The sequence below is a fragment of the Miniopterus natalensis genome, chromosome 1 (assembly GCF_054644295.1).
Source record: "Miniopterus natalensis isolate mMinNat1 chromosome 1, mMinNat1.hap1, whole genome shotgun sequence".
Taxonomy (NCBI): domain Eukaryota; kingdom Metazoa; phylum Chordata; class Mammalia; order Chiroptera; family Miniopteridae; genus Miniopterus; species Miniopterus natalensis.
Window position 1 is genome coordinate 46,426,860 of NC_142081.1, and position 27,415 is coordinate 46,454,274.

The 27,415-nt window shown below is 35.2% G+C and overlaps 1 protein-coding gene across 1 annotated transcript in view; it reads left to right on the forward strand.

The window, feature by feature from the left end:
* Nucleotides 1-27,415, forward strand: part of ADAM10 (ADAM metallopeptidase domain 10) — a 120,068-nt gene that overhangs the window by 55,443 nt on the left and 37,210 nt on the right. The window contains exons 5-8 of the mRNA XM_087821218.1: nt 9,507-9,607; nt 19,996-20,145; nt 22,743-22,835; nt 25,576-25,759. Of these exons, the coding sequence (XP_087677344.1) occupies nt 9,507-9,607; nt 19,996-20,145; nt 22,743-22,835; nt 25,576-25,759 (528 nt within the window). The remainder of the gene's footprint in view (nt 1-9,506; nt 9,608-19,995; nt 20,146-22,742; nt 22,836-25,575; nt 25,760-27,415) is intronic.

Below are 27,415 nucleotides of genomic sequence, written 5' to 3' on the forward strand. Positions count from 1 at the left end.
GGCTGTACCAGAGCACAGAGACAGTTTTCAGTGAAAATATTTAATAACTTCTCTAGGCGCTTTGATACCTAGTAAGATGTGATGGTGGTAACTACATGTAGTTATTAGCTTAAAATTCCCACTTATTCAGTTCTGTACTTAGGTAGTAAATAGCACTCTCTGCTAGGACATAGAAGTGTGAACAGTTATGACAAGGTAAGAAGAATACAACTTAATCCTCTGCCCCTTGGCAGTTTATTTTAAAGAAACTGGGAAAAACATTGCCCCATGAACTATACTGTTAATCTTATTAATTTAGGGCATTAATTTAATTAATTTTAGGATTAATTAAATTGTACCCTCTTGTGTACTACCTCTCTGAGAGGGCAGTGGTCTAAAGATTTTTTCCATGCTGTACTTATATAGAAATATTTCATCTCTGAATTAAAAAATATTTTAAGTAAATATATGAAACTAAATAAGAGTGTTTGGGTTTATTCTTTTTGTTTCAAATTTATTTTCCTGTGTGTGGTATAGAAAAGCCCAGAGAGCTTGAATTGGCAGGGCACTTCTACTTTCAGCATGTGTGTTAGCTGTGACTATACTTATTGCTTCTTTCCCTTGTGCTTCAATTGTCAAGACCCATTATTTCTTAATTTGAAAAGTTAAGATTGTTAAACTTGAACCATTTCAAGGTGAAGGCTTCATTCATGTAGAAGCCACCTTATTTGTGGAAACTTGAGGATATTGTATCTAAAAACTTTACAGAATCAGTTTCATATTGTATTTTTGAAGCTGTTGACTTAAATGACTTTTGTCACAGTCACTAAGACTTCCAGTTCTTTTTGTGGCCCTATTAGTGGGAAGGAGGGACAAAGGAAAGAAGGAAGAGTTGAGAATTGGAAAGTATTAATAATGGTTAGCATCGTTCAAATCTCAAGCTACCTCTTAGTGCACGGGACAACACTCAACCAGCTCATCCACACCAACCAGGGTACACTATGTACTCTTTAAAAATTCTAGCTTCGCCGGGCCGGGCGTGGCTCAGAGGTTGAGCATCGACCTAGGATCCAGGCGATCAAGGTTTGATTACCAGTCAGGGCACATGCCCCGGTTGTGGGCTAGATCCCCAGTCGGGGGCATGCAGGAGGCAGCCGATCAATGACTCTCTCATCATTGATGTTTCTATCTCTCTCTCTCCCTTCCTCTCCTTTCCTCTCTCTGAAATCAATAAAGATATATTTAAGAAATAAATAAATAAAAATTCTGGCTTCTTAGCACAATTGTTTCGATATTCATTTATGTCATTGTGTGTGTTAATAGTTTATTCCTTTTTATTGATGAGTAATATTCCATTGTATGGATACTATAATCTGTTTTTGTATTCTCCTGTTCATGGACATTTGGATTGTTTCCAGTTTTGGATTATTACAAACAAAATTACTATAAAGTGTTTTTGTTTTTTTAATGTCTTTAATGATTTCAGAGAGAGGAAGGGAGAGGGGGAGAGAGAGAGATAGAAACATCAGTGATGAGAGAGTTATTGATCTGCACCCTCCTGCACACCCCCTGCAGGGGATTGAGCCCGAAACCCAAGCATGTGCCCTGACCGGGAATCGAACCTCAATCTCCTGGTTCATAGGTTGATGCTCAACTGCCGAGCTACGCTGGCCGGGCTATAAAGTTTTTGATATTAACTCATCAACTATTGATTGATTAAAGAAGATAGAGTTTGAAAAGAGGCAAGGGGGTGAAAAAAATACTAAGGACTTTTAATGTCTTGATCTAATACCTAAGCTCTAGAGAAGGGGACATTTTGGAAATTTAAGACAAGTCTTGTGGAAGCAAGAGAGCAGAAGGAATGTTTCTTACACTAGTTGTCTGTCGATTCTGTCCCCTAAACCCATACTCATGTTTTAAAATACAATTCAGGTATAACCTCCTAGAACCCTTTTGGCCCTTCAGTTCTGAGTGTTATCTTTTGACTGCTGTTTATGTATCGGTATGTCCTCCCAATGTTTTGAATCCAGCAGTTTACAGGTGATTGGTCATATGATTGACCTTTGGGAAGAGGCATGAAAGGAAAACAGCTGTTGACTGGATGAGTAAATTAAATTCAACCAATATTTAATACACTGTGGATGATTATAGGGAGACTGAATACTTAGCTGGGTGAATGCTCTTTGAGGGTGATGCTCTGTGTCATTTATTCTTGTATCGGTAATGTTTGATAAATAATAATTTTTCCTTTCATTGTTTGTTTTGTAAGTAAATTAAGGCAATTAAAAATACCATTGACATATAATTAGGAAATTTATGTGCATACAGGCCCCCATTTTATACTCAATCTATAAAGTAGTTAGGGATTTAGAGCACACTTTCCTGTAGAAACAATTTAAAATGGGAGACAGGCCCTAGTTATTGCAGGTAGAATAAAGGTTAAAAAAACATTATTGGAGCCAGCAGTGTACAGGTCTTTGGTTAATGGATGAACTTTGAAAGGAGTCATGGAAACCTGCTGCTGACTGAAAAATTCAACAAATGTTTATTGACTTGTGAATATACAACAAGGATTAAGACTTAATAAAAAAAAAACACCTTCAGGAGAATTCTCAGTTAGTAATTGTCAAACTGTGATAAGTGCTCTAACCTAAATGTCATCAAAGGCACTGAGAGTGGTCCTCCCTCAGTGTGTACTGAGGGAGCCCTAGAGATACTTAGGAAGGCTTTCCAGGGGAGTTGGTATTTGACTTGAACTTTGAAGACAGGGGGCTGGATTTTTGACTGCTAGAGATAAGAATCTGCAGTGATAGGAGAAAGATTGCTATTACTCCTGCTGCAGTAGTATTTCATGTTATAGCTCAGAACCTGAGAAAATAAAATAAACTGGCATCATCTTTGGCCTGGAATCACCCATTTTCTCTGTATAGGTGTATATAGATAGTTTCAAATCCAATAAGTGTGTTACAAATTTTCATTACAAGTTTCACTTTTACAGGTTTAATGATTGATTAATTTATTAATTAACATTATTTGAGTGCCTAATCTGTAGAAGATATTTTTAGATATTATGGATAAAGTGATAAACAGGGCAAAGGTTTCCTGTTCTCATGCAACTTAGGGTCTAGTGATTCTATTTATAATTGACTGGAATAATGGAGCAACATTTCTTCTACTAACCTGATGCCCATGATCTGCTTTCCTACAACATTAACCCTTATTAAAAACCAGGGGTAGGGAGGGACATGCCTGGTACTCCAGGCCTTTGTTCCTGGCAGATCAATGTTATGAGTGCATGTGGAAAAGGGGACCATCTTCAGTTTCTTCTCCTTCCCTGAGACAGTCATACTATGCTCCTCCTCTTCTCTTCTTTCACCCTCCCCAAACAGAGACTGGGGAAGAGAGATGAGGAAGGGGTACTAGGGAGAAAGGGACACCCATCCCTTGGAATTAGAAGGGGGAAGAATATTTAGAGTCCCCCTACCCATTCTTCCATCCCTGTTAAAAAAATTCAACAGTAAAATTTAAAGCTCATAAAAGCTTTACTCAACAGTTCATGAATTGGGCAGCATGTCATCTAGCAGACAGAAAGGAGCTCTGAGGAGCTGTTTCAAAATGAGAGTCTTGTAGGCAGAAAGGAGTGGGTGGGGAACAAGGAAGTTATACTAGCAAAAGTGATTGCTTGTGGCAAGTCACTTTCCTTTAGCGAATGCCAGTGGTCTGTCAAGCAGTTTACCTTACTAGTGCTGACCAGGTGGTTCCTGATTGATTGTTTAAGATTCTATTTCAGGGAGAAGCCTTCAACTTCCATTAAGTGAAGTCTTGGTTTGGTGACATGGGGCTAGCATAAGTGACTCAATTTGGGCCTTGTCTTGTTTTTAACACCTTCAAACTTATAATTTCTCCTAAAAAAAAAAAAGCAGCAGCCTACTTTCTTCTACTGTCCTTCAGTGAATCCATGTTGATTTTTGGCAACTTGGGGAATAAATGACTTGTTCATGGGCAAGGACCCCACCCACTTACCCTCCAGATATTAACAAAGCAACTTTTTGTGCATTATCTGTGGACTCACTCTTTTTAATTCAATTAATATAATAAAGTTTGGATTATTTGATTGGATTTGATGATTCATAGCATGCTACTGGAATGATTGTTCCAAGTTTTGACTGTTAGAGAGTCATCTCATAAGCAAGGCCTTAGACTTTGCAGTCAAATTATTAACCTTCCAGCCACATGGAGGGATGTCTTTCTGGGAGTAGTGGGGATGCAAGGTCTACTTTAGTATGGAGTGAGATATGGGGGTTTTATGCATGGTTCTGTTGGGTAGAAAATCTGAACTTCCCTGTTCCTGGAGTTGATGACTGAGAGTTAACTAGAGCTATTTCCTACTTAAGGTGGTATCACAATATATGTATTATTTATATTTGCACCTCCTACAACAAAACAAAAGCAAGAGGTTGGCATGCAAAGGAACTGGAAAAAAGGCAATAGATTTAAAGCTGATCTTTGTTTTAAATGGGCCTACTATTTTACACCAATGACTCATTCTTTGTGAAAGAATATGCTGTTTGGCCTTTTCAGGGGAACTACAGTGCATCCTATGATTTAGCAGCTCAATGAGGGCTTATTCATTAGTTGAACAAAGGCTTTTTCTAGAAATGGGGATTATATTGTCAGTAATTTTAGAGGGAAAATGTCATTGTTCATTTTCATAGTTAATGTGGTGACCAGGGAAAATAGGATCTTTTAGAGAAGTTTTTATAGTATATAGGAAAAATTTTATACATTATCCCCCCCTTTTTTTTCTATTGGGAGACTTTTGTGCTGACAGAATTTGATGCATATATAAATACTACTTTGTTGTTTTGGAAATATTTTTATCCTAAATATCAAGCCTGCAAAAGGAATATAGGTCTTTAATTTATGATATGTAAAATACGATTTACAAAGAAATAAGACACTCTGATTTTTCTTTTTAAATATTCTAATTCTCTTTTTTTAAAAAAAAGTATATATTTATTTCAGAGAGAGGAAAAGAGAGAGAAACACCAATGATGAGTCATTGATTAGCTGCCTCCTGCATGCCCCCTCCTGAGGATCGAGTCCAAAACCTGGGCATGTGCCCTGACCAGGAATCGGACCTTGATCTCCTGGGTCCTAGGTCGATGCTCAACCACTGAGCCATTCCCAGCTGGGCGATACTCTAATTCTTTATTTTTCTAAGCAGGCAGTATACTTAATCTGGGTATTATAGAGCCTGCGAGCTTCTATCTTTAGTTAAAAGATGGAGTTAATGTTTAACTATGTTGATGTTTAACTTAACTATATGACTGATTTTTTGACAAAAGTTGTATCTTAGGATGAGTGAAAACTAGTTATAAATGAGAACATTTAGAAAACGTTAACAAATACCAACACTGCTAAAGAGCTTCTGATATGCTAGACAAAGATTATTTTGCTATTGTCTATGATAAAAAATTTGCCAAATGGTAATGGAGAGCAGATATAAAATAAGTTCTTTTCTTGACAAAAGTTTTCACCATGTATTAAGGTAATGCAGTACTGCAGAGCCCCCAAATTCAGTGACAAAATACACTAAAAGCTCATTTCTCACTATGTAAAAGTTTAATGTATTCCTTATCAGGCAGCTTTTTTTCAGTAAGTGAGTAGGAATCCAGGCTACTTTATTTTGTGATATACTGTACTATAATGCTGTTCCCAGTTGTCCCCTTCCAGCCATTCAGAAGGGAAAAGAGAATATAGGATCCTGGCTGGTATATCTCTTCTCTACTGCTCACATTTCTTCAACTAGAACTAGGTTCTGTGACACCTAGCTTGGACGGGGAGGCTGGGAAATTTAGTTTAGATTTGTACTCAGGATGGTGAGGAACCTGTTTGGTCAGCGACTGCCAAACTGCGCCAAGAGTGAAATTGTTTTTTCAAATAAAATCTCTGAACTCTTACAAACCTTTTTTTTTCCTTTCTTTTTTCTGGTTACATAGTTGATATACTATTTGGGGTTTTGGGGAAGGCTATATATTTTGTAAACAGATTATCCCCCACCCCATACACCTTTTTTTTTTAAATAATTGGTAGTGGTGGGGCATGTGGGATGGGGAGACCAGGTATGGTAGACATTTAGAGGAAGTCATCTGAAAACAGGCTGTAATGATTTAATCACAGGGCTTTTCTTTTGAAAGGCTAAGTTACGTAGTTTTTTTTATTGGGGAGTGGGGCCATTGATACCCATGCTCCTGTGTCTGTGCTCATGTTTGTGTGTGAGAGACAGCAGTTTGGGTATGGAGATTATTGAAACTTTATGATAAATTAGAACTGTAATTTAAAATAGCTTTTTTTTTTTTTTTTTAATGTGTTAGGAGAGGTCTAATTCAGCTCTAAGAATTTCATCATCTATTGTTAAATACATGTTTATTTCATTGAACTTAAATTAGCCTAAGATAAATGGTAAAATAGATTATTAACTATTATCTTAATAAACAATTTAAATTAAGGCACCACGAACTGATCCATAAAGGAAAATAAGAATGTAACAAATTAATTGAATCATAAGTTAGTTCCTTATCACATTATAACAGAAATTGAAATAAGCTTTTGAAAATGTATTACTTAGTATTATCCATTTTCTGTGGCCAAATACTTTGTATATCAGTACTCTTCGAGCATTTTTTACTTATCTGCTTAGTTGCTGCCAGAGTCAGCAGAGGGATTCTTCCTCATTCACCTTGTTATCTTGTAAGAAATAGATAAATTATTTTCTTATCCATGATTAAAGGGAAAACTAGCCAAAGAATCAGGCCATATTTTTAATTTCTGGATACTGGACTATCCTAATGTTGGGTAAACTAGCACAAAATAATGGATGTATAAATAATATAAAACTATGAACTTGACTTTATATGATAAAACAAGTAGGAAAATTCCAAGAGATCTAAAGTCTGTTAACTGAATAAAGAACTTAAGTGTGTAGGTACACTTGTCTATGAGTATGCCTTTATATTGTGTTCTTGACATGGAAGAACTTTTTTTAAAAAAAATATGTTTTTATTGATTTCAGAGAGAGGAAGGGAGAGGGAGAGACGGAAACATCAGTGATGAGAGAGTGTTACTGATCGGCTGCCTCCTGCATGCCCCCCACTGGGGACTGAGCCCACAACCTGGGCATGTGCCCTGACCAGGAATTGAATGATGATCTCCTGGTTCATAGGTCGACACTCAACCACTGAGCCAGGCTGGCTGGGTGACATGGAGGAACTTGTTTAGCTGGTGGTCCAGGCAAGCTAGGTTTCACTAAGAATCTGGGGAAGACTCATTGGGATATTTTCAGGTTAAAATTGTAGTAGCAGAAGAAGACATTGTGGTGATAATACCCCAGATCTACTAAATGGTGAGAATTGAAAACCTTGGCTTATTATACTGTAAAACTTTTCAGCATTTGTGGTAGATTCTTATTAAATATATGTTGAATGGTATTGTATTTTCACTTTGCTAAAGTGAGCTTTTGAAATGATAGAGTAATATATTAACTTTTTTCTTGCTCATCATTTCATTTGTGTTATCTTTCCATTTCAAAATCATTTAAACTTCTTCCACTGATATTGCAGTTTTTTAGTTCTAATTTAATTTTGAAAATTTCAAACTTAACAAAAGTTGAAAGAATTATACGAGGAACACATATATCCTTCTCCCTGGTTTACCATTTTTTAACATTTTACACCTCCCCCAACACACTTTTTTGGGGAACCATTTGGAAGTAGGCTGCAGACATCATGAACCATCACTTCTAAATACTGCAGCATACATCTCCTACGAATATGTACGTTTTTCTAAATAACTATAATAGTGTTTCACCTCTAAAAATAAACATTAATTTAATAATATCATTTACTATACAGTCTATAATAAAATTTCTCCAGTTCTAAAAAGTCCTTTTTGCATTTTTTTTTAATCATGACTCTCAGTGTCTTAACTTCCAGGCTCTTCCACTGCCCCCCCCCCCCCCATTCCCTCATCTCAACCTTTTCTGAATTTTTTAAAAAATGGCATTGCCTTTTTTTCACATGTCTAGGTCATTGACTTATAGAATGTTCCACATTCTTGGTGTGTCTGATTGTTTATTCATGATTAGATTCAGTTAACATATTTTGGCAAGAATATTTCACAGGTGAAGCTGAATGTTTAACTGCATCACAATAAGAGGCACATAATATCAGGTTGGCTTACTATTGGTAGTGCTTAATTTGGTCACTTGGTAAATGAGGTGGTAATCACTATATTACTTGGATATGAAGGTACCTTTTTCCTTTATAATTATTAAGTAATCTGTGGGGTGATCCTTTCACAGACTCTGTATATCCTGTCACTTCACATCTTTCACTCAGTGTTTTTAGCACCCATTCATGATCTTTGGCTTTATTAACTAATATATATGGGGTTGTAAAATGGTAACTTTTATGTCTCTCATTTCTTTCACATTTATTGATTAGAATTTTACAGCTGTTGCAGTCTTGACCCATGATAAAAACTAATTTGAAGTTTAAAACAGAGCTGTTATATCAGTGTAATTAGGTTGTCCATAGCACCTACCTTCTACTTTACAGTTTAGATTTGTACTGTAGTATTTAATTTGTATTTTCAATGAAATAGGTTATTAGTGTTTGCTTTAGGTTCTAGATTTTTCTTAAGAAACTACCTGCAGTATTGCTAATTATAATTCTGTGGATTACATCTATAAGCTACTTAAGGATTTTTTAGTGCTTCCCTTCTCACCCATATCGATATTTTATTTGGACAGTTCTCTTAATTTTGGTAACTAGTTGAATTCTAAAATATGTTCATGAACCAAGGAGAACCTTAACAACGGAGAAGTAGGTGAACTTTCTGAGAGAGTGGAGTAAACTTTTAAATGAAATAGAACTAGTTTATTTAAGTATAAGTTAATCATTGTTGATAAAGGGAGAAAAATGGTGATAAAATAGTTACTGGTTTATAAAGCATTGGATTGAATTATATCTTGAATAAATTTCAACTGTCTGCTTTTACTATGCCATGGAGCATGTTTCTGATGCCTGTTGGTTTATTCATGGAAGGCATTCAGGCCAAAGATAACATTATATTAGCCTAACTGTAGTTCATATTGAGGTGTTTTTGTACTTTGCAGCATAGAAATTTAATGTGTTTGAAGGGAAAGTTATAAACTACAGAATAAAATAAATTGCAATATTAAGATACTCTGTATGTCCAAAGTAGGAAAGGTTGGGAAAACCGAAACTCAGAATCAACAGTGATTATTGTTCTGTTTTAGAATTCACAAATCATCTATATGATAAAGATATAGAGACCAGTGATGTTTTGTTGAGGGAGAACTTAGGAACCTACCAGGTTTGAAAATTAGAATGCCTTGCATAATTCCTTTCCTATATTATTTATGACAGTTAAATTTTCATTTATAAGATAATTTGTAATATCTGAACATGTGACAATAATGATATTTCTTCTTTGTGTTTTAGACTATCCCCATAAATATGGTCCACAGGGGGGCTGTGCAGATCATTCAGTATTTGAAAGGATGAGGAAATACCAGATGACTGGTGTAGAGGTAGCAACACAGGTAAGGATTTTAATACTAGCTTGCATTTAAGAAATGAAAATGAACTTGAGCATGTGTTCCTGCGTTAAAAAGATATGTTCTAGAATTTCTGAAAGATTTATAACACTGTGAAGAAATACAGATATTTTTTAATGCTTAAAGAGGCCAATTAACTTGCGTATAATAAGGACCTACAAATAATGTAAAATAATGTATAAATCTGTGCAACTCAATAAACATTACACTACATATCCAAAACATACCCAGTCTTGTTTTATTATAAAATTAAAAAATATTCAGTTTGAACTTATGTTTTCTATAAATGTAAGTATTTGTATAAAAATTAGACTGGCCAACTCCCTCTTGTTTGCCATGGATTTCCCAGTTTAACGCTGAAAGTCATGTGTCTTTAAGCAAACTGAGATCATTAGTTACCCTGATGATAATCTCAGTGCTGTTGATACTTTAATTGTAAGATTTTTTGCCATTTGACTATTGTTCTTTTTTTTTAAAAATATATCTTTATTGATTTCAAAGAGAGGAAAGGAGAGGGAGAGAGAGAGACAGAAACATCAATGACAAGAGAGTCATTGATCGAGCCTGCAACCCGGGCATGTGCCCTGACCAAGAATCGAACCCCGATCGCCTGGATCCTAGGTCGACGCTCAACCGCTGAGCCACGCCCGGCTGGGCTGACTATTGTTCTTTTATTATTATTTTTACCTTCTTTTTCCTGTCATAGGTGGTAGGTTTATAGTTATTCAAAACACAAGTTTAGCCCTGGCTGGTGTGGTTCATTGGTAGGAGTGCTGTCCCATACACAAAAAGGTCACAGGCTTGATTCCCGGTCAGGGCACATACCCAGATTGGGGTTTAATCCTGCCCGAGGGTGTGCAGGAGGTAACCAATCGATGTTTCTCTCTCACCTCAATGTTTTTCTCTCTCCTTCCCTCCCTCCCTTCCTTTCTCTTAAAAAAAACAAACAAAAGAACACCACCAAAAAGAACCCATCAAAACACAAGTCTGAAATGAAAAAAAAAATATTTTTATGGTAAAACATTTATCATGTAGTTTAGACATGCTTTCTAAAGTTTCTTAAGCTACTTGAGTTTCAAATGCAGATTTGTGTGTTTCTTGATCTGCAACATGCACACACAATTCTATTTCAGGTGGGTTTTTCAAGTATAAGTGAGATTTTATTCCTGCATTCATTGAACAACTATGTATTTGATTTTCTGTCATATCGTCAGAGTCTGCTGGTTCTAGGAATATTAAGACAAAGGCTTATCCTAAAGAAGTTTTTAGTTTAATTGGAGACACAGAGAAACAGTTGAGGGTAAGGGATAGAAGAGGATTAATCATAGGAGGAATTGTTAACCAACCTGAGAAGTAATTGAGAACAATAATCATAAACTAAAAGAAAAGCAAGAGTTAGGTTGGCCATGAATAGATGAAAAGACAGGAGGATCAGTATATTGGCACACCTTGTTTTATTGCACTTTACAGATGTTGTTTTTTACCAAGTGAAGGCAAGACCCTCCACCAACAAAAAGATTATGACTCGCTTTATTGCTACACTCACTTTATTGATGGTGGTCTGGACCCGAACCTGTAATAACTCTGAGGTATGCCTGTATTCAAAGGCCAGAAAAGATAGTAAGACTATGAAGTAATTTTTAACTCTAGGGGAGAGGACAAGACTACATATTGCTAGGTATTATAGAGTTTAACAGCGGCTAGATATAACATTAATATACAAAAAAATACGTCACATATTTTTATATCCAGCAGCAGCCTATCAGAAATGTGACAAAAGAGAAGACATTATTAATAATAGTATCAAAAATATCATGTATTGCCCAGCTGGCATGGCTTAGTGGTTGAACGTCGACCTATGAACATCGATTCCCAGTTGGGGCACATGCCCAGGTTGTGGACTCGATCCCTAGTCGGGGACATGCAAGAGGCAGCCAATCAATGACTCTCTCATCATTGATGTTTCTGTTTCTCTCTCTCCCTTCCTCTCTCTGAAATCAGTAAAAATATTTTTAAAAAAAGAAAATCATGTATTGAAGAATAAATGTAACAAAGAATTCTAAGACCTATTTAAGGAAAATTATAAAACTATGCAAGATACGTTAAAGGAGACTTATTTTAAATAAATGGAGAGACATACCTTGTTAATGGAGTATAATATATCATAAAAATATCAATTTTTTCCATATTGATTTTCAATATAACTTTGATATAAATTACAAAAGGGTTCACAGCACTTAGATGGGTCTAAAATGTTATATAGAAAAGTAAAGACTAAGAAGAAGTAGGGCCCATCTAAAGGCGAGGTGATGAGCAGGAGAGAGGGATTTGCCCCAGAAGATATTAAAACTTATTACAATCATTGAGAGTGTGATATTAATGTACGGATGAAAACAAATTAACCAGAGGAGTAAAATTGAGTCCTCAGCAAGAGACTCATACATATATGAAACTTGGTTATGTGGTAGAGTTGGAATCTCAAATTGGTGAGGAAAAGTAAAGATTGAATAAACAGACCGAGAAAAAAGTTTAGTCGTTGGGAAAAAAATGAAGTTGGATCTCTATCTCTTACTATACTTAAAACAAAACAAAACTTCAGATGGATTAAAGTATTAAATGTCTAAAATGAAAACTTTGAAACTCTTAGGAGAAATATTAAGTAGAGATTTCCCATTCTATCTGTGAGGTACTGGTATCCAACTAGCTTTCTTGCAGAAAACAACTAGAGAACTAAATAAAATATGAAGCAGTTGTTTTCAGACATTGGAAACAGGCACTACAGGATGTGATTTTTGAGAGGGAGAAATAAATATCTCTGATTTCCCTGATGTACGACTGGAGGTAAAATTTCAGGTATAGCACAAGGAAAGGGGGATCTCAAGAAGAGCAGAAAGTACACAGCAGTCTTACTGAGTTGAAGAGACAGGTCAAAGTTGAGAAAGGCAGAATATGAGAGGAGATTAGCTACCCTGAGAAAAGGACCCAGATATCTGCACAAGTATTTTCTTGAATTTTAGATTAATACTAAGCTATACACATGCACAGGGTAAAATTCTATGAGGAAACTTCCAGAGAAAGAAAAATTACTGTGGAAATAATGTACTATTAGAAATTATATTTTGTAGAGATCCCAAGCCATATTAGGAGTAGATTAACTTCATCTGAGTTAAAGGCTGTTCAAGACCTGCCCTAACTAAGCTGAGAAACCAATCAAAAACATCAAGGTGAGTTTCAGGTAAATTAGCCACCTGTCAGAACATAGTTCAATAATACTTGTTAAAAGAGTACACAGAATGCAGATAATAATGTAACATTCACAATATCCAGCATTCACAAAATAGTACTAGATGACAAGAAGTTGAAAAATGTGATCCATAATCAGGAGAAAAACGACCCAGATAGAAACAGAAACAGACATTATAAACATTAACACAGAAGGATTTAAAACAGCTGTTATAAATATGCTCAAAGAATAACAGAAAAACAGAAGAGAGAGTAGAAATTATAATAAAGAACTAAATGTAACTTATAGAACTGAAAAGTACATTTTCTGAATTGAAATTTAATGGCTGGCTTAAGAGCAAATTAATTACTGCAGGAAACAACATGGGTAATGCACATAAAGGACAGTAAAACGATAGAAACTATCCAGATCTTAGCACAAAGGGAAAATAATTGGAGTCTGGAGGAACGGGATGCAGAAAAAATATTTGAAATATTAATGTCTCCAAAATCTTTAAAGATAAACAAGATTCATAAACCTTTAAGAAAAATTTTTAATTTATGGTCCAAGTAGTCAGTGAAACCCAGGTAGGATAAATACAAAGAAAATGTCCCGGGGCATATTATAATCAAATTATTGGAAACCACTGAAAATGAAAAAACCATAAATGCAGCTAGAGAAAAGAAGATACATTTATATATAGGGGAACAATTGTGAGAATAACTCCTGACTTCTCATTACACAGTGCAAACTGAAGGTTACATAATGACATCTTTAAAGTGTTGGAAAGAAAACTACCAAATGAGTATTCTGTATTCTGTGAAAATAATTTTCAAAAATGAGGGCAAATTAAAGATCTTGTTTACACAAACAAAAGCTGAGAGAACTTGTAGGAAATTTACACTACAATAATTGTTAATGAAAGTTCTTCAGGTAGAAAAAGGATAAGAGATGGAAATACAGATCTATACAAAGATGTGAAGAGCATAGTAAATATGTAGGTAAATATAAAGGATATTCTTTTTAAAAAAATTACGATTTCAGAGAGAGGAAGGGAGAGGGAGAGAGAGAGAAACACCAACGATGAAAGAGGCATTGATTGGCTACCTCCTGCACACCCCCTCCTGGGGGTTGATGCTCAACCTCTGAGCCACGCTGGCTGGGAAAGGACATTTATTCTCATTTTAAAATTTTATTTAGAAGGGGTAGTAAAAGACATTTCACGTAAATGGAAAGGGGAAAAAAAAACTGGGGTAGCAATATTTATATCTGACAAAATAGATTTTAAAACAAAGGCTATATAGCAAGAGAAAAAGGAGGACACTATGTAATGATAAAGGGGACAGTCTTGACAAGAGAATATAACCCTTGTAAACATTTATGCACTCAACATAGGAGCACCTAAATATGTGAAGCAAGCCTTGATGGACACAAAAGGAGAGATTGATAGTAGTAAAGTCATAGTAGGGGATTTTTAACACCCCGTTGACATTAATAGATAGATTTTCCAGACAGAAGATCAACAAGGAAACAATGGCCTTAAATGATACACTAGATCAGATGGATTCAATTGATATTTTTAGAGCATTTTATCCCACCCCAGCAGAATATCCACTTTTCATGTGCTCATGGAACATTTTCTAGGATAGACCTCATGTTAGGACACAAAACAAGTCTCAGTAAATTTAAGAAGATTGAAATCATATCAAGCATCTTATCTGACCATAGTGGTATAAAACTAGAAATCAATCACAAGGAAAAAACTGAAAAACATGCAAAGACATGGAGGCTAAATAACATGTTACTAAACAATGAATGAGTTAACAATGAGATCAAGGAAGAAATCAAAAGTTACCTGAAAACAAATGAAAATGAACACACAACAACCCCAAATCTGTGGGGCACAGTGAAAGCAGTCCTAAGAGGGAAATTTGTAGCATTACAAGAAACAAGTAAAATAGCAAATAAACAATCTAACTGTACACTTAAAGGAAGTTGAAAAAGAACAACAAAGCCCAAAGTGAGTAGAAGGAAGGAAATAATAAACATCAGAGCAGAAATAAACAAAATAGAGTCTAAAAAAACAATACAAAAGATCAGTGAAACCAAGAACTGGTTCTTTGAAAAGATAAACAAGATTCACAAACCTTTAAGAAAAAAAAGAGAACAAAAGAGAGATGACCCAAATAAATAAAATTAGAAATGAAAGAGGAGAATTGACACGGAAGAAATACAAAGGATTATAAAAAAAATATTATGAACAACTAACTATATGCCAACAAATTGGACAATCTGGAAGAAATGGATAAATACCTAGAAACATACAACATTCCAAAACTGAATCAGGAAGAATCAGAGAATCTGAATAGATTACAAGAAGTGAAATTGAAGCAGTAATCAAAACACTCCAAGCAAAAACAAGTCTTGGACTGGATGGCTTCACAGGTAAATTTTACCAAACACTTAAAGAAGAACTAACAGCAATACTTCTCAAACTATTACAAAACATTCAAGAGGAAGGAAGACTCCCAAGCTTATTTTAAGAGGCTAGCATCATCCTAATTCCAAAACCAGATAAAGAGAATTATAGGCCAATATCCCTGATGAACATACATGCTAAAGTCCTCAACTAAATATTAGCAACTTGGACCCAGCAGTACATTAAAAAGGTCATACACCATGATCAAGTGGGATTTATTCTGTGGATGCAAGGTTGATACAATATCTGCAAATCAATAAACGAGATATACCACATAAACAAAATGAAGACTAAGAACCACAGAATCATATCCATAGATGCAGAAAAGCATTTAATAAAATCCAGCACCCATTTATGATAAAAACTCTCAGCAAGGTGGGAATAGAGGAAACATACTTCAACGTAATAAAGGCTATATATGACAAACCCACAGCTGACATCATACCCAATAGGCAAAAACTACAAGTGTATCCCTTAAGATCTGGAACAAGACAGGGATGTCCAGTTTCACCACTCTTATTCTACATAGTACTGGAAATCCTAGTCACAGCCATCAGACAGGAAGAAGAAATAAAAGGCATCCAAATTGGAAAGGAAGGAGTAAAACTGTCTATATTTGCAGATAACATGAGACTATATATAGAGAACCCTAAAGCTTCCACCAAAAAACTACTAGAACTGATAAACTCAGTAAAGTGGTAGGATACAAAATAAATATCCAAAAGTCAGTTGCATTTTTGTATACCAATAATGAACTATCAAAAATGGAAACTAAGAAAGCAGTATCATTTACAATTGCATAAAAAAAGACTCAGGAATAAATTTAACCAAGGATGTAAAAGACTTATAAAATTATAAGGCATTGAAGAAAGAAGTTGAAGAAGATGCAAATAAGTGGAAACATATACCGTGTTCATGGATAGTAAGAATTAATATCATTAAAATGTCCATATAACCTAAAACAACCTATAGATTCAGCACAATTCCAATGGAGTATTTCACAGAACTAGAACAAATATTCAAGAAATTTATATGGAACTACAAAAGACCTTGAATAGCTACTGTAATCTTGAGGGGAAAAACAACAAAGTTGGAGGAATTACGCTATAGATACCAAACTATACTACAAGGCCATAGTAATCAAAACAGCAGGATACTAGCATAAAAACAGACATATATATCAATGAAATGGAATGAAGAGCCCAGAAATCAACCCATGCTTTTATAGTCAATATTTGACAAAGGAGGCAAGAACATACAATGGAGTAAAGATAGTTTAATCAATAAATGATGTTGGAAAAATTGGACAGACACGTGTAAAAAGAGTGAAAGTAGACCACCTTCTTACACCACACATGAGAATAAGCTCAAAATGGATTAAAGACTTAAATGTAAGTTGTAAAACTATAAAAATCTTAGAAAACATAGGCAGTAAAATCTTGGACATTTCTTGTAGCAATATTTTTTCTGATATATTTCCTCAGGCAAGGGAAACAATAGAAAAAGTAAAATGGGACTATATCAATCTAAAGGCTTTTGCACAGCAAAGGAAACCAACAGAATGAAAAGACAACCCATTGAATGGGAGAACGTTTGCCGTTGATACATCTGATAAGGGGTTAATTTTCAAAATGTATAAAGAACTTATAAAACTCAGCACCAAAACCAAAATCCAGTTAAAAAATAGGCAAAGGACCTGAATAGACACTTCTTCAGAGAGTACATACAGATGGCCAGTAGACATATGAAAAGATGTTCAATGTTACTAATCATCTGAAAAATGCAAATTAAAACCACAGTGAGGTATCACTTCACACCTGTCAGAATGGCTATCATCAATAAATCTACAAACAAGTGTTGGTTAGTATGTGGAAAAAAGGGAACCCTCATACACTGTTGGTGGGAATGCATATTGGTGCAACTACTGTGGTAAGCAGTATACATTGTATAATTCTGTTAAACAGTGTTACCTCAAAAAATTTTTAAAAAATTGGCTTTTTAAAAGTTTTTTGGCATATTTAAGGTCACTAGCTTATGTCCCAGCAATTCCATTTCTGGGAATTTATTTGATGAAACCCAAAACACTAATTCAAAAGAATATGTGCACTCCTATGTTCATTGCAGCGTTACTTATAATAGCCAAGATTTGGAAACAGCCCAAGTGTCCATCAGTAGATGAGTGGATTAAATAAACTGTGGTACATTTGCACAATAAATACTACTTGTCCCTAAAAAAAGGAAACCTTACCCTTTGGGACAGCATGGATGGACCTGGAGAGCATTATGTTAAGTGAAATAAGCCAGTCAAAGAAAGACAAGTACCATGATTTCATTCATATATGGAATCTAATGAACAAGCAAAATAGAGACAGACTCATAGCAGGCTGACAGCTGTTAGGGGGAGCAGGTTGGGTGGCTAGCTTGGTGGGTGGGGGTGGAGGAATTGAGCAAAAAAAAAGGAAAAATAAAGAAAAAACTCATGGACATGGACAACAGTGTGGTGGTTGCCAAGAGGAGGTGGGGTGGGGGGAGTTGGAGGAGTATATAGGGGGGATAAATGGTGATGGAAGGAGACTTCACTGGAGGTGGTGAACAAACATAGTACAGTGTACAGGTAATGTGTTGCAGAATTGTGCTCCTGAAACTTGTATAATTTTGTTAATTAGTGTCACCCCAATAAATTAAATAAAAGGGAAAACATTAAAAATTTATTGAAATAATGAAAAATTTCAGCAAAAAACTAAAAATGAACAAAAAACCCAATGGAAATTCTAAAATTGAAAAATATAACAGAAATTAAGAATTTGATGGTTTTAGATCTAGATGGCATGCCATTAGAAAACAGAATGAACCAGTAAGAAAGAAAAGGATAGAAAATACAGAAAAGAGCATAAGAGACATAGGCGATGCATTAAAAAGGTCTAACATGATATCTCAGAAAGAGAAAAAAATGAAAGTGAAATTGGGATAACAATGGCAGAGAATTTTCTAAATACACAGGATATCAAACAACAAATTCAATAAGCCCCGTAATTAGAGCAGGACAAATAAAGTCCTGTTAACTTCAAAGAAGCAACAATAAAAATGACAGCTCATTTCTCATTGGGAACAGTTGAAATCAGAAGACAGTGGAATGTTTTGAAACAGAGTAAGTGCCAACCTAGAATGATGGTACTCAGTGAAAATAGGTAACAGTAAAGTGAAGACAATACCTAAGAGAATAGTCAAACATGGAGTTGTCAAGGGAGAATAAAATTCTCCCTTAATTTGGAATTATGGTTTAAAATTTAATTCTAATTTTTATAGTGACATTTTTTTAAATTTATTTTTTTCATATATCTTTCTTGATTTCAGAGAGAGGAAGGGAGAGGGAGAGAGAGAGAGAAACATCAATGATGAGAGAGTCATTGATCGGCTGCCTCCTGCACACCCCCAGCTGGGGATCAAGCCCGCAACCCAGGCAATTTACCCTGATGGGGAATAGAACCGAGATCTCCTAGATCCTAGGCTGATGCTCAACCGCAGCCACACCCGGCCAGGCTAATTCTATTTCTTTATTACTGTGTCATCAAAATTCATTTAAAATGGTGGTTTTACATATCAACAAATGTTTAAGTACTTGGAATCAATTGTAGTGGTAATTCTTTAAAAACATACTTATTGAGCATTCAGTCTGCCTGCCATGTCTGTGTTAGGTGAGAGCAATATAGTGATAAGCAAACACAGAGATAGTGTCTTTTTTCTAAAACTTACAAAGTAATAGGTGTTGGGCTGGAGACAGAAATTAATCAAATAACTACACAATAAGCTGTAAGGTTACTCTATGTAAGTACATGGGTACATGGTTCTGTGAGGTGGTATAATGGATGAATTGACCTCTAAGATGTCAGGAGAGGTAGTATCAGCATGTCTCTGGTAGGAGACAGACTGTGTGTTGGAGGATTGGAAAAAAGTCCTGTGTAGCTGTACACAGAGAGCAGAGTAGGGTAATGCAGTAGTGGGTGGGGTCTCTGTGAAGTAATATAGAATGGGAAGAAACTGGACAGGTAAGTAGAGTCTGCAGTACTGATTTGGTGGCACATACAAGATTTAGGGCTTTATCCTTAGAGCAATAGGAAGTCATTGAAATACATTATACAGGTGGGTAATATTTTCAAGTTTGTAATTTGAAAAGATTGCAGTATAGCAAATAAAGACCAGTAGTGGATATGGATAGATTATATTGCTCTTATTGCAGTACTCTAGGTAATAAGTGATGGTAGCTTGGGCTAATGTGATGGGGCCAGAGATAATAGGCAGGTTCCTTAGGTATTTAGGAAACAGATTTGACAGGGCTAGGTGATACATTGGGTTTATAGAGGTGAGGTGGAAGTAGGTATCAAAGTATTATAAACTGTAAGACTTGCTTTATATTCAGCTAATTACATATTAAAAGGTATGTTTTGAAAGTGTTTAAAAGTGAAAGAATTGCTTGAGTAAGTAATAAGTCATCTATGCAGTAGATGTTATGAGGCTGAAAGTGATATTTAAGAAGAATTTTTAATGGCATGGGAAAATTCCTATGGTGTTACATAATAAACAGAATATGAAATTGTTTATAATGTGTACTGTATAAAATTGTATTAATGAAGCATGATAATGATTAGAAATGACTTTCTTTTTGACATATAGACACTTAAAGAAGAACATGCTGTTAATGGTCCGGAACTCTTGAGGAAAAAACGTACAACTTTAGCTGAAAAAAATACTTGTCAGCTTTATATTCAAACTGATCATCTGTTCTTTAAATATTATGGAACACGAGAAGCTGTGATTGCCCAGGTATTTATAATTTTCCTCTACTATTTTAGGAGTTCTTGTATCATAGCTATATTTTCCTCTAAAAATTAAAGTTAACACATACTTCATTTAGGAAAAATAAAGAGTATGTATTTTCAATTGTGATACGATAACCACACTGATAACTGAAAGACCAGTTAGGGTATTTCAGTGTCATTCAGAAAAAAGGAGTAAGAAAATGATTTTAGGAAGGAGATGACGCTGGAGCGTAGCTTTGAAAGAGGACCAAGTTCTCCTCTATGGTCTGAACAGAGGGCTGTGCGGGAATAGAACCGCGATCTCCTGGATCCTAGGCTGACGCTCAGCAGGAAGTGTTTAAGCTCTGTTCTGTGTACCCATTGTACTTAGCACTTTCTAAGTGACATTATTATTTGCATTTGTGCCTTCTCAATCCTTATTAAAGTGTAAAGTCTTTAGATAGACCCTTCAATATGTTCTTCATATTGAAGGTATACAGTGAGAGTTTGATGGATACATTTTGACTTGAAGGATTTGAAACTGAGAGGAGGAACATGCCACTAGTATAACTGGTGAACTCATTTTGGTGGTGGTGATAAACTAGGATATTGAAAATGTGGAACTGGAACTTGGGAGAGGTTTGGGCTTTCTGCATGGAATTTATGGGTATAAAAGACATAGTTAAAATAAGGACAGAGAATGAAATCAAAAAGGAAGAAACTGGGAGATAATATCTGTATATAGTGAATAGGATGAGGGAGAGAAGCTATTGGCTAAAACATAATAGTTAGAGAGGTAAGATTAAATAATTAACCAAGGAAGAAACAAAGTTTCAAAACAAAATACATAGTAATATCATTTTACAGAGATATCAAAGACAATGATTATTTATGTTAGATGGCAGGAATTCTCAATGTATACATATATCAAATCATCCTGATGTACACTTTAAATATCTTCCAATTTAATTTATTAATTGTACCCCAATAATGCTGGAAAAAAGTAGAATGACTACAAAAGGTAGTTGATTTCTAGTTACTAGAAGATTATTGATGAACTTTAGGCAAGCTCTCAATAAAATTGTGAGGGTGAAAACATTGCAAACAGTAAGGAATGGGTTTGCAGTGAGATTCTGAGAAATGTGAAAAACAAAAAAATATGGTGGCCTACAATAATATGGAATATTTGGGAGTAAAAGGGGGATAGGGGTTACAAGAGAAGTTTGTTGGAAGAGGAAAATGATCCAGTAGAGAAGCAGTGTAAGATATAAGAGAAAGGAAAATTGATGTGAAAAATGTCCTTGAAGATCCAGGAAGGACTTGGGTCAGGAATAAAGAAAAGTTACCCTTTAAGAAAGGTATAAGCAGATAAAGATGGGAAGTCAAGATGAACTCTCAGTAAAGTATGAAGTATAATCATCTGTGGAGAAATGTTTGAACCACCACTGTTGAGAATGGAGTAGAGGATTGCTAGGCCAAACTGAGGTTAGACAGCATGAAATTTTAATGTAATCTGTCAGCACTGTTATGACTTAATCAGTGTTTGGCTACCTGGGTTACTTTTGAAATTAATGCTTCTACTTGACTATCTTATGTTTATATAATTTCTTTGAAAATAGTATACATACAGGATTTCCCCCAAAATGTATATACACTTTGAATAATTATAAAGGCAGTGTTTATTAAAATACATTTCATTTTCAAAATGTAATAGAATCTACAGACATTATGTGTATACATTTTTTTGGGATACCCTATATGTGTATATACTATAATATATACATACATACATACATACATACATACATACATATATATATATATATATAAAATGTTTTCACATAAATGGTAGCAAGTGCTTTTTGTAAGTGAAGATGGGAAGGTTGTATACAGAGTGGTTTAGAAGCCAGAGTTTAATCTGTAGTCAGGTAGGTAAACAGGATTATTTTGTATTCTGTTACCATGTTAAACTCTTTCTAGAATTTAGCAAAATCTGAACATTTTATTTACGTTTTTATTACTCCTCCTGACCCTGGTAAATAAACTCTGTAAATTTATAGGGACCTTTTCTATTTTGTTCACTATTATATCCCCAGCACCTAAAACAGTACCTAGTATATAATAAGTATCAACAAAACAAAAACATAAAAATAAATTTGAAAAAAAGGGTGAACCCCCCCCCCCAAAAAAAACATACAGAATGTGACTAGTGCAGCAATAGAAAGATCAAAGTCAGAGAATGACTGACTGTCCTGATACTATCAGGGAAGTTCTCAGAGATGTTTGAGCTGAGCTGAGTCTGAAGAAGAATACCCTAGGCATAAGGAAAAGCAATGTGAAAAGGCATAAAGGTATCAGAATGGATTGAGAAAGCAAAGTTTTATATGGTTGAGAAGAGTGCATGTTTGGTTTGGATCAGAGAGGAGTCTGGAAAAGCACAGAATCTTCCCTTTTAGCGCCAGCTCACTAATCTGTTTCATTCTTTCATCTTGAATATGATGTAGACATTTTAAAATTTGAATGTGATGGAACATGAATAATTCCTGATTTGGGAGATGGAAATTCAGTCTTTCTCACATTTTAACATTGTGTCTAATATGTTTTCTTTTTTTGAATCTGTAGATATCCAGTCATGTTAAAGCGATTGATACAATTTATCAGACCACAGACTTTTCGGGAATCCGTAACATCAGTTTCATGGTGAAACGCATAAGGGTAAGGAGTTTTAATAGTTAAGAACGTTAAAAAAGAGAAACAATAAGGACCATGTTTACACAGTTAAATTGTATTTACTGATGCAGTTTATCTTTACTCTTGGCTCTTATACACATATGTGGGCACACAGAGGGGATACCTAGTTTATGACTTAAGAATAAAATCTATAGGACTTTAATCTGGGCTGCAAAATAGGTATGGCAGTACTATTTTCTATCTATCTGATTAGCATTCCAGTTAGAAAGCCCTAATCTTTCAATAATTGCAGATACAGTACTTGACATTTTCCCCCCTGGTATTACTCCCCAGTTTTTTAAGATTTGCCTTGTGTGGTGTATTTCAGTGTGTTCCAGCAGAGGGAAAGATAGATACGTAGATAGTGGTTACATAAAATTGGAAGTTGGAAAAATACTTAATACTGTATACCATCTTTTTGAAAATCTACAGAGCATACTAACATATCTCAGGTTTTGAGAAGGCCTTCAGGAAAGAAACCCGTATTTTTCTAAACAAATTTGACCATTAAACTTTTTTTGTATTAACATCAACTGAGACTCCAAAGAGTTGCAGACACATATTGAGAAATGCTGATCCAGAGCCACTGATTATTAATTGTAATCTTATAAATTGCAAATAAGTAATTACTCTATTACTAACAAAGTTGGGCTAATTGTTTCAGAAATTTTCTACATATGAATTCTTTCAATGTGTATAGCTTTTAAGAATCTATTGTGTTTGTTTTGTTAATCCTCACCGGAGGATATTTTTTCCATTGCTTTTTAGAGAGAGTAGAAGGGAGGAGGGGGGCATTGATTGGTTGCCTCCCGCACATGCCCCAACCAGGGCCAGGGATGAACCTGCAACCCAGGTATGTGCCCTTTACCGGGAATCAAACCTGGGATCCCTGGGTGCTCTAACCACTGATCAACACAGGCCAGGGCAAGAATCTTGATTTGTAAACTAGATAAACAACCTGAGGTTAAAAAAAATCATCTTATAAAAGTATTTGCCATAGGGTTTCTTTATATTTGTGCTCTTATTTTTCTTAAAATATGATTGACTAGAGTATAATTTTAGTACATACATGTAATATATCTAATAACATAGCTGAAGATGGTTCTTTTAGAAGTAGTATGATTAAATATTAAATTGGGTTATTTTAAGGTGAAATGTGGTTTATAGAAATACAATATAAGAACTATTTATAATTTCTTTCATGTATTTTGAGACTAATATAAACTTTAAATGAGCAAGTAAAAGTAATAACTCGTGTAAGTATTACTGTTTAGTAGGCAGAGCAATAAAATTCAAAAGAGTGAAAAGTAGAGACCACCTGAACAAATTTTAATGAAGCACTTTTTTTGAGTAAAATAATTTGCATTTTGAAGAAATGCATGTACTATATAAGTAGGTAATGTGGTAGTTGTTTGTTTTTTGGTCTTTAACTGGGATGAAAACTAGTTTAAGTCTTAACTGTTGAAGATTATTTGTGACTCATCAAATAATTATAAATTTATATTAGCAAATATTTAAATATTAATCATCTCATTTTTAATATAGGTAACTAAAATTTAGATACAATTTTTATTTGTAGCCAACATTACAGAAGTATCAGGGAATTTCATTCCTATATTTAGTGGAGAAAAAGCCATCTACAGCATGTCTCTGAGCATGGGTTATTTATAATATGTAGTGTGCTTGTTTTTGGATTTTTTTTTGGTGTAAAATAAAAATCTTTTGTGTAGATGACCATAACTGATTTTTGTTTGTTTGTTGATGGATAAATGAGATGTTCTGAAGTCTATCCTTAGGCGCTTGCCGTTCTGCTTCTAAGCCCCTTGGTTTTACTGAAGGGTGTGGATCCTAAAAAGACCAGTAGTTCTTATTTTATGTATTTTACTATTGACATTTTCAGTAGACTGAGGTTTGCCTTATAAAAAATACTTGCTTTCATACATACCCCTTTTTACTCTCTAGCAACAATATTGTATGTAATTCTATGACTTACTTTAGGAAAGCCAGATTGTTTTAGGACTTCAAAGGACAGATAGGGTCTCTGAAATGAAGCAGGGGCTGATAAATGAAAGCTTTTGCTTAGCAGGAGTTTGTTACCAGAACCTCATTATTCTTCAGATTATGAAGGAGGAACTTGTACCAGGAGTACAGTAGCTTAAGTGTCAAAAGAAACATTCTAGAGGAATTCAGCCTGAAATAGTAAGGGAAACGAATTGGCAGTAAAAAAAAAATAAATTTTTTTTTTCTTGCCATATCCAGGGGAAAAAATTGAACTTGCAAGGAGAACCAAGAAATTGAGTTCAATATTTGTTTTATGTTTTAGTAATTAGCTGAAATACAGAGTTTTATGTTTTTATACTTGTCAGGATATATAGGATATTAACACTAAAAGAGACTTGCTCAGAAGACTAAATTTGAGAAATTGAACTTACTTTATTAGAAGTTTTGAAAGCAGAACTTGTTTTTCCATTTCTTGTTCAGTGTTCAGGAATCTGGTGAATACTTGCTCAGAAATGTAACATATTCTACCTTGCCTTTTTTCTTTCTTTCTTTTTGGCTTCTGTAATCAGCTCAGGGATTTGGGGGCAGTGGGTACAGCCGTAGACGCCTTAATTGAGGCCTGATTTCCCTGGGGTCCCAAACATATTGTTCAGGCAGATTCAGAAGGAGGTAAACAGAGAGTTACACAAAGGCTCTACTAACATTAATTGTTTTTGGATTTCAGATCAATACAACTGCTGATGAGAAGGACCCCACAAATCCCTTCCGTTTTCCAAATATTGGTGTGGAGAAGTTCCTGGAATTGAATTCTGAGCAGAATCATGATGACTACTGTTTGGCCTATGTCTTCACAGACCGAGATTTTGATGATGGTGTTCTTGGTCTGGCTTGGGTTGGAGCACCTTCAGGTAGTTTATCTAACTATGTCTTGATGTAATACTTGAAACAAAAATTAGTTTTCAGGGCAGACTGAATTTTACAAAGTATAGAAAAAAGTGATGCCTGTACAAGATTCATTAGCATGATTTAAATGGAAAAATAAATGAAGCAGTTATTTATTTTTTAGAGAGAGTGGAAGGGAGAGGTAAGGGGGGAGAGGAAGAGAGGAAAGAGAGAAACAGTGACGTGACAGAGACACATAGATTGGTTGCCTCCCACGTGCATCCCAACTGACCAGAGGTGGGGATCAGACCTGTACCCCAGGTTCATGCCCTTGACTAGGAATCAAACCCCTGACCCCTCTGGTGCGCAGGTGATGCTCTAACCACTGAGCAATGCCAGCCAGGGCAAAGCAGCTTTTTATTTTGAAATGAGTACCAATAGGGAGATATCCTGACATTTGATACATTCAGTAGCTGAAATAAATAATTTTATGGGAAAAAGTGGTAGTCATTTCTGAAACCAAAAGCAAAATATTATTTTTCCACAAAAGTTAATTTTGGAAATTATTTAAAAAAAATGTTTAAGAGAATGTTTTAGAGACAAGAGGGGAAAACTGTGTTCTTGCTTCTGTTTTATAGTGAAATAGAAAAGAGTAACCCTGGTCAGGAGCAGCAGGTAGAAAGAAAAGGAATCCTGCCTTTATTATTATTTTTTCTAGTCATTATTATTTTTAAAAAAAATCTTCACCCAAGGATATGTTTATTGATTTTAGAGAGAGGAAGGGTGAGAGAGAGAGGACAAAGAAACATCCATCAGTTTCCTCTTGTACATACCCTGATCAGGGATCGAACCTGCAACCTAGGTGCCCTAACTGGGAATCAAACCTGAAACCTTTTTGGTGCATGGGACGGTGCTCCAACCAACTGAGCAACCTGGCCAGGTCTTTTCTAGTCATTATTTTAACAAAAGTGAAGATGTAGGCAGGAGGCCCCAGTACCCACAACCCCACTGGCCTCACTCTGGGGTCTCTGCCTTAGTCATGAAAGCTAGTCATTGAGAAAGCTAGGATAGGATAATCCCCTGCCCATCACGGGGGGGGGGGGGTGAGGGTCTATGAGTTATAGTTTAATAAGTTCAGTAGCCTAGTTAAAAGAAATATGAGTTTACAGCTGCGTAGTATTCCATTGTGTAAGTACATCATAGCTTTTTTATCCACTCATCTACCAATGACCATTTGGGCAGTTTCCAGATCTTGGCTATTGTAAATAACACTTATGAACATAGGGATGCATATATTCTTTCTGATTGGTGATTCAGGATTTTTAGGATGTATTTTCAGAAGTGAGATCACTGGGTCAAAAGACAATTCCATTTTTCATTTTTTGAGGTAACTCCATACTGTTTTCCATAGTGGCTGCACCAGTCTGCATTCCTACCAACAATTCACTAGGTTTCCCTTTTCTCCACACCCTTGCCAGCACTTGTTTGTTGATTTGTTGAGGGTAGCCATTCAGGCAGATGTGAGGTGATATCTCATTGTGGTTTTAATTTGCGTCTCTTTGATGATTAGTGACATTGAGCATCTTTTCATATGTGTATTGGCCATCTGTATGTCCTCTTTGGAGAATATGAGAAAACTTGAGTTCAGAGATTAACCAACTCAGTATCACACAAAACCTAAA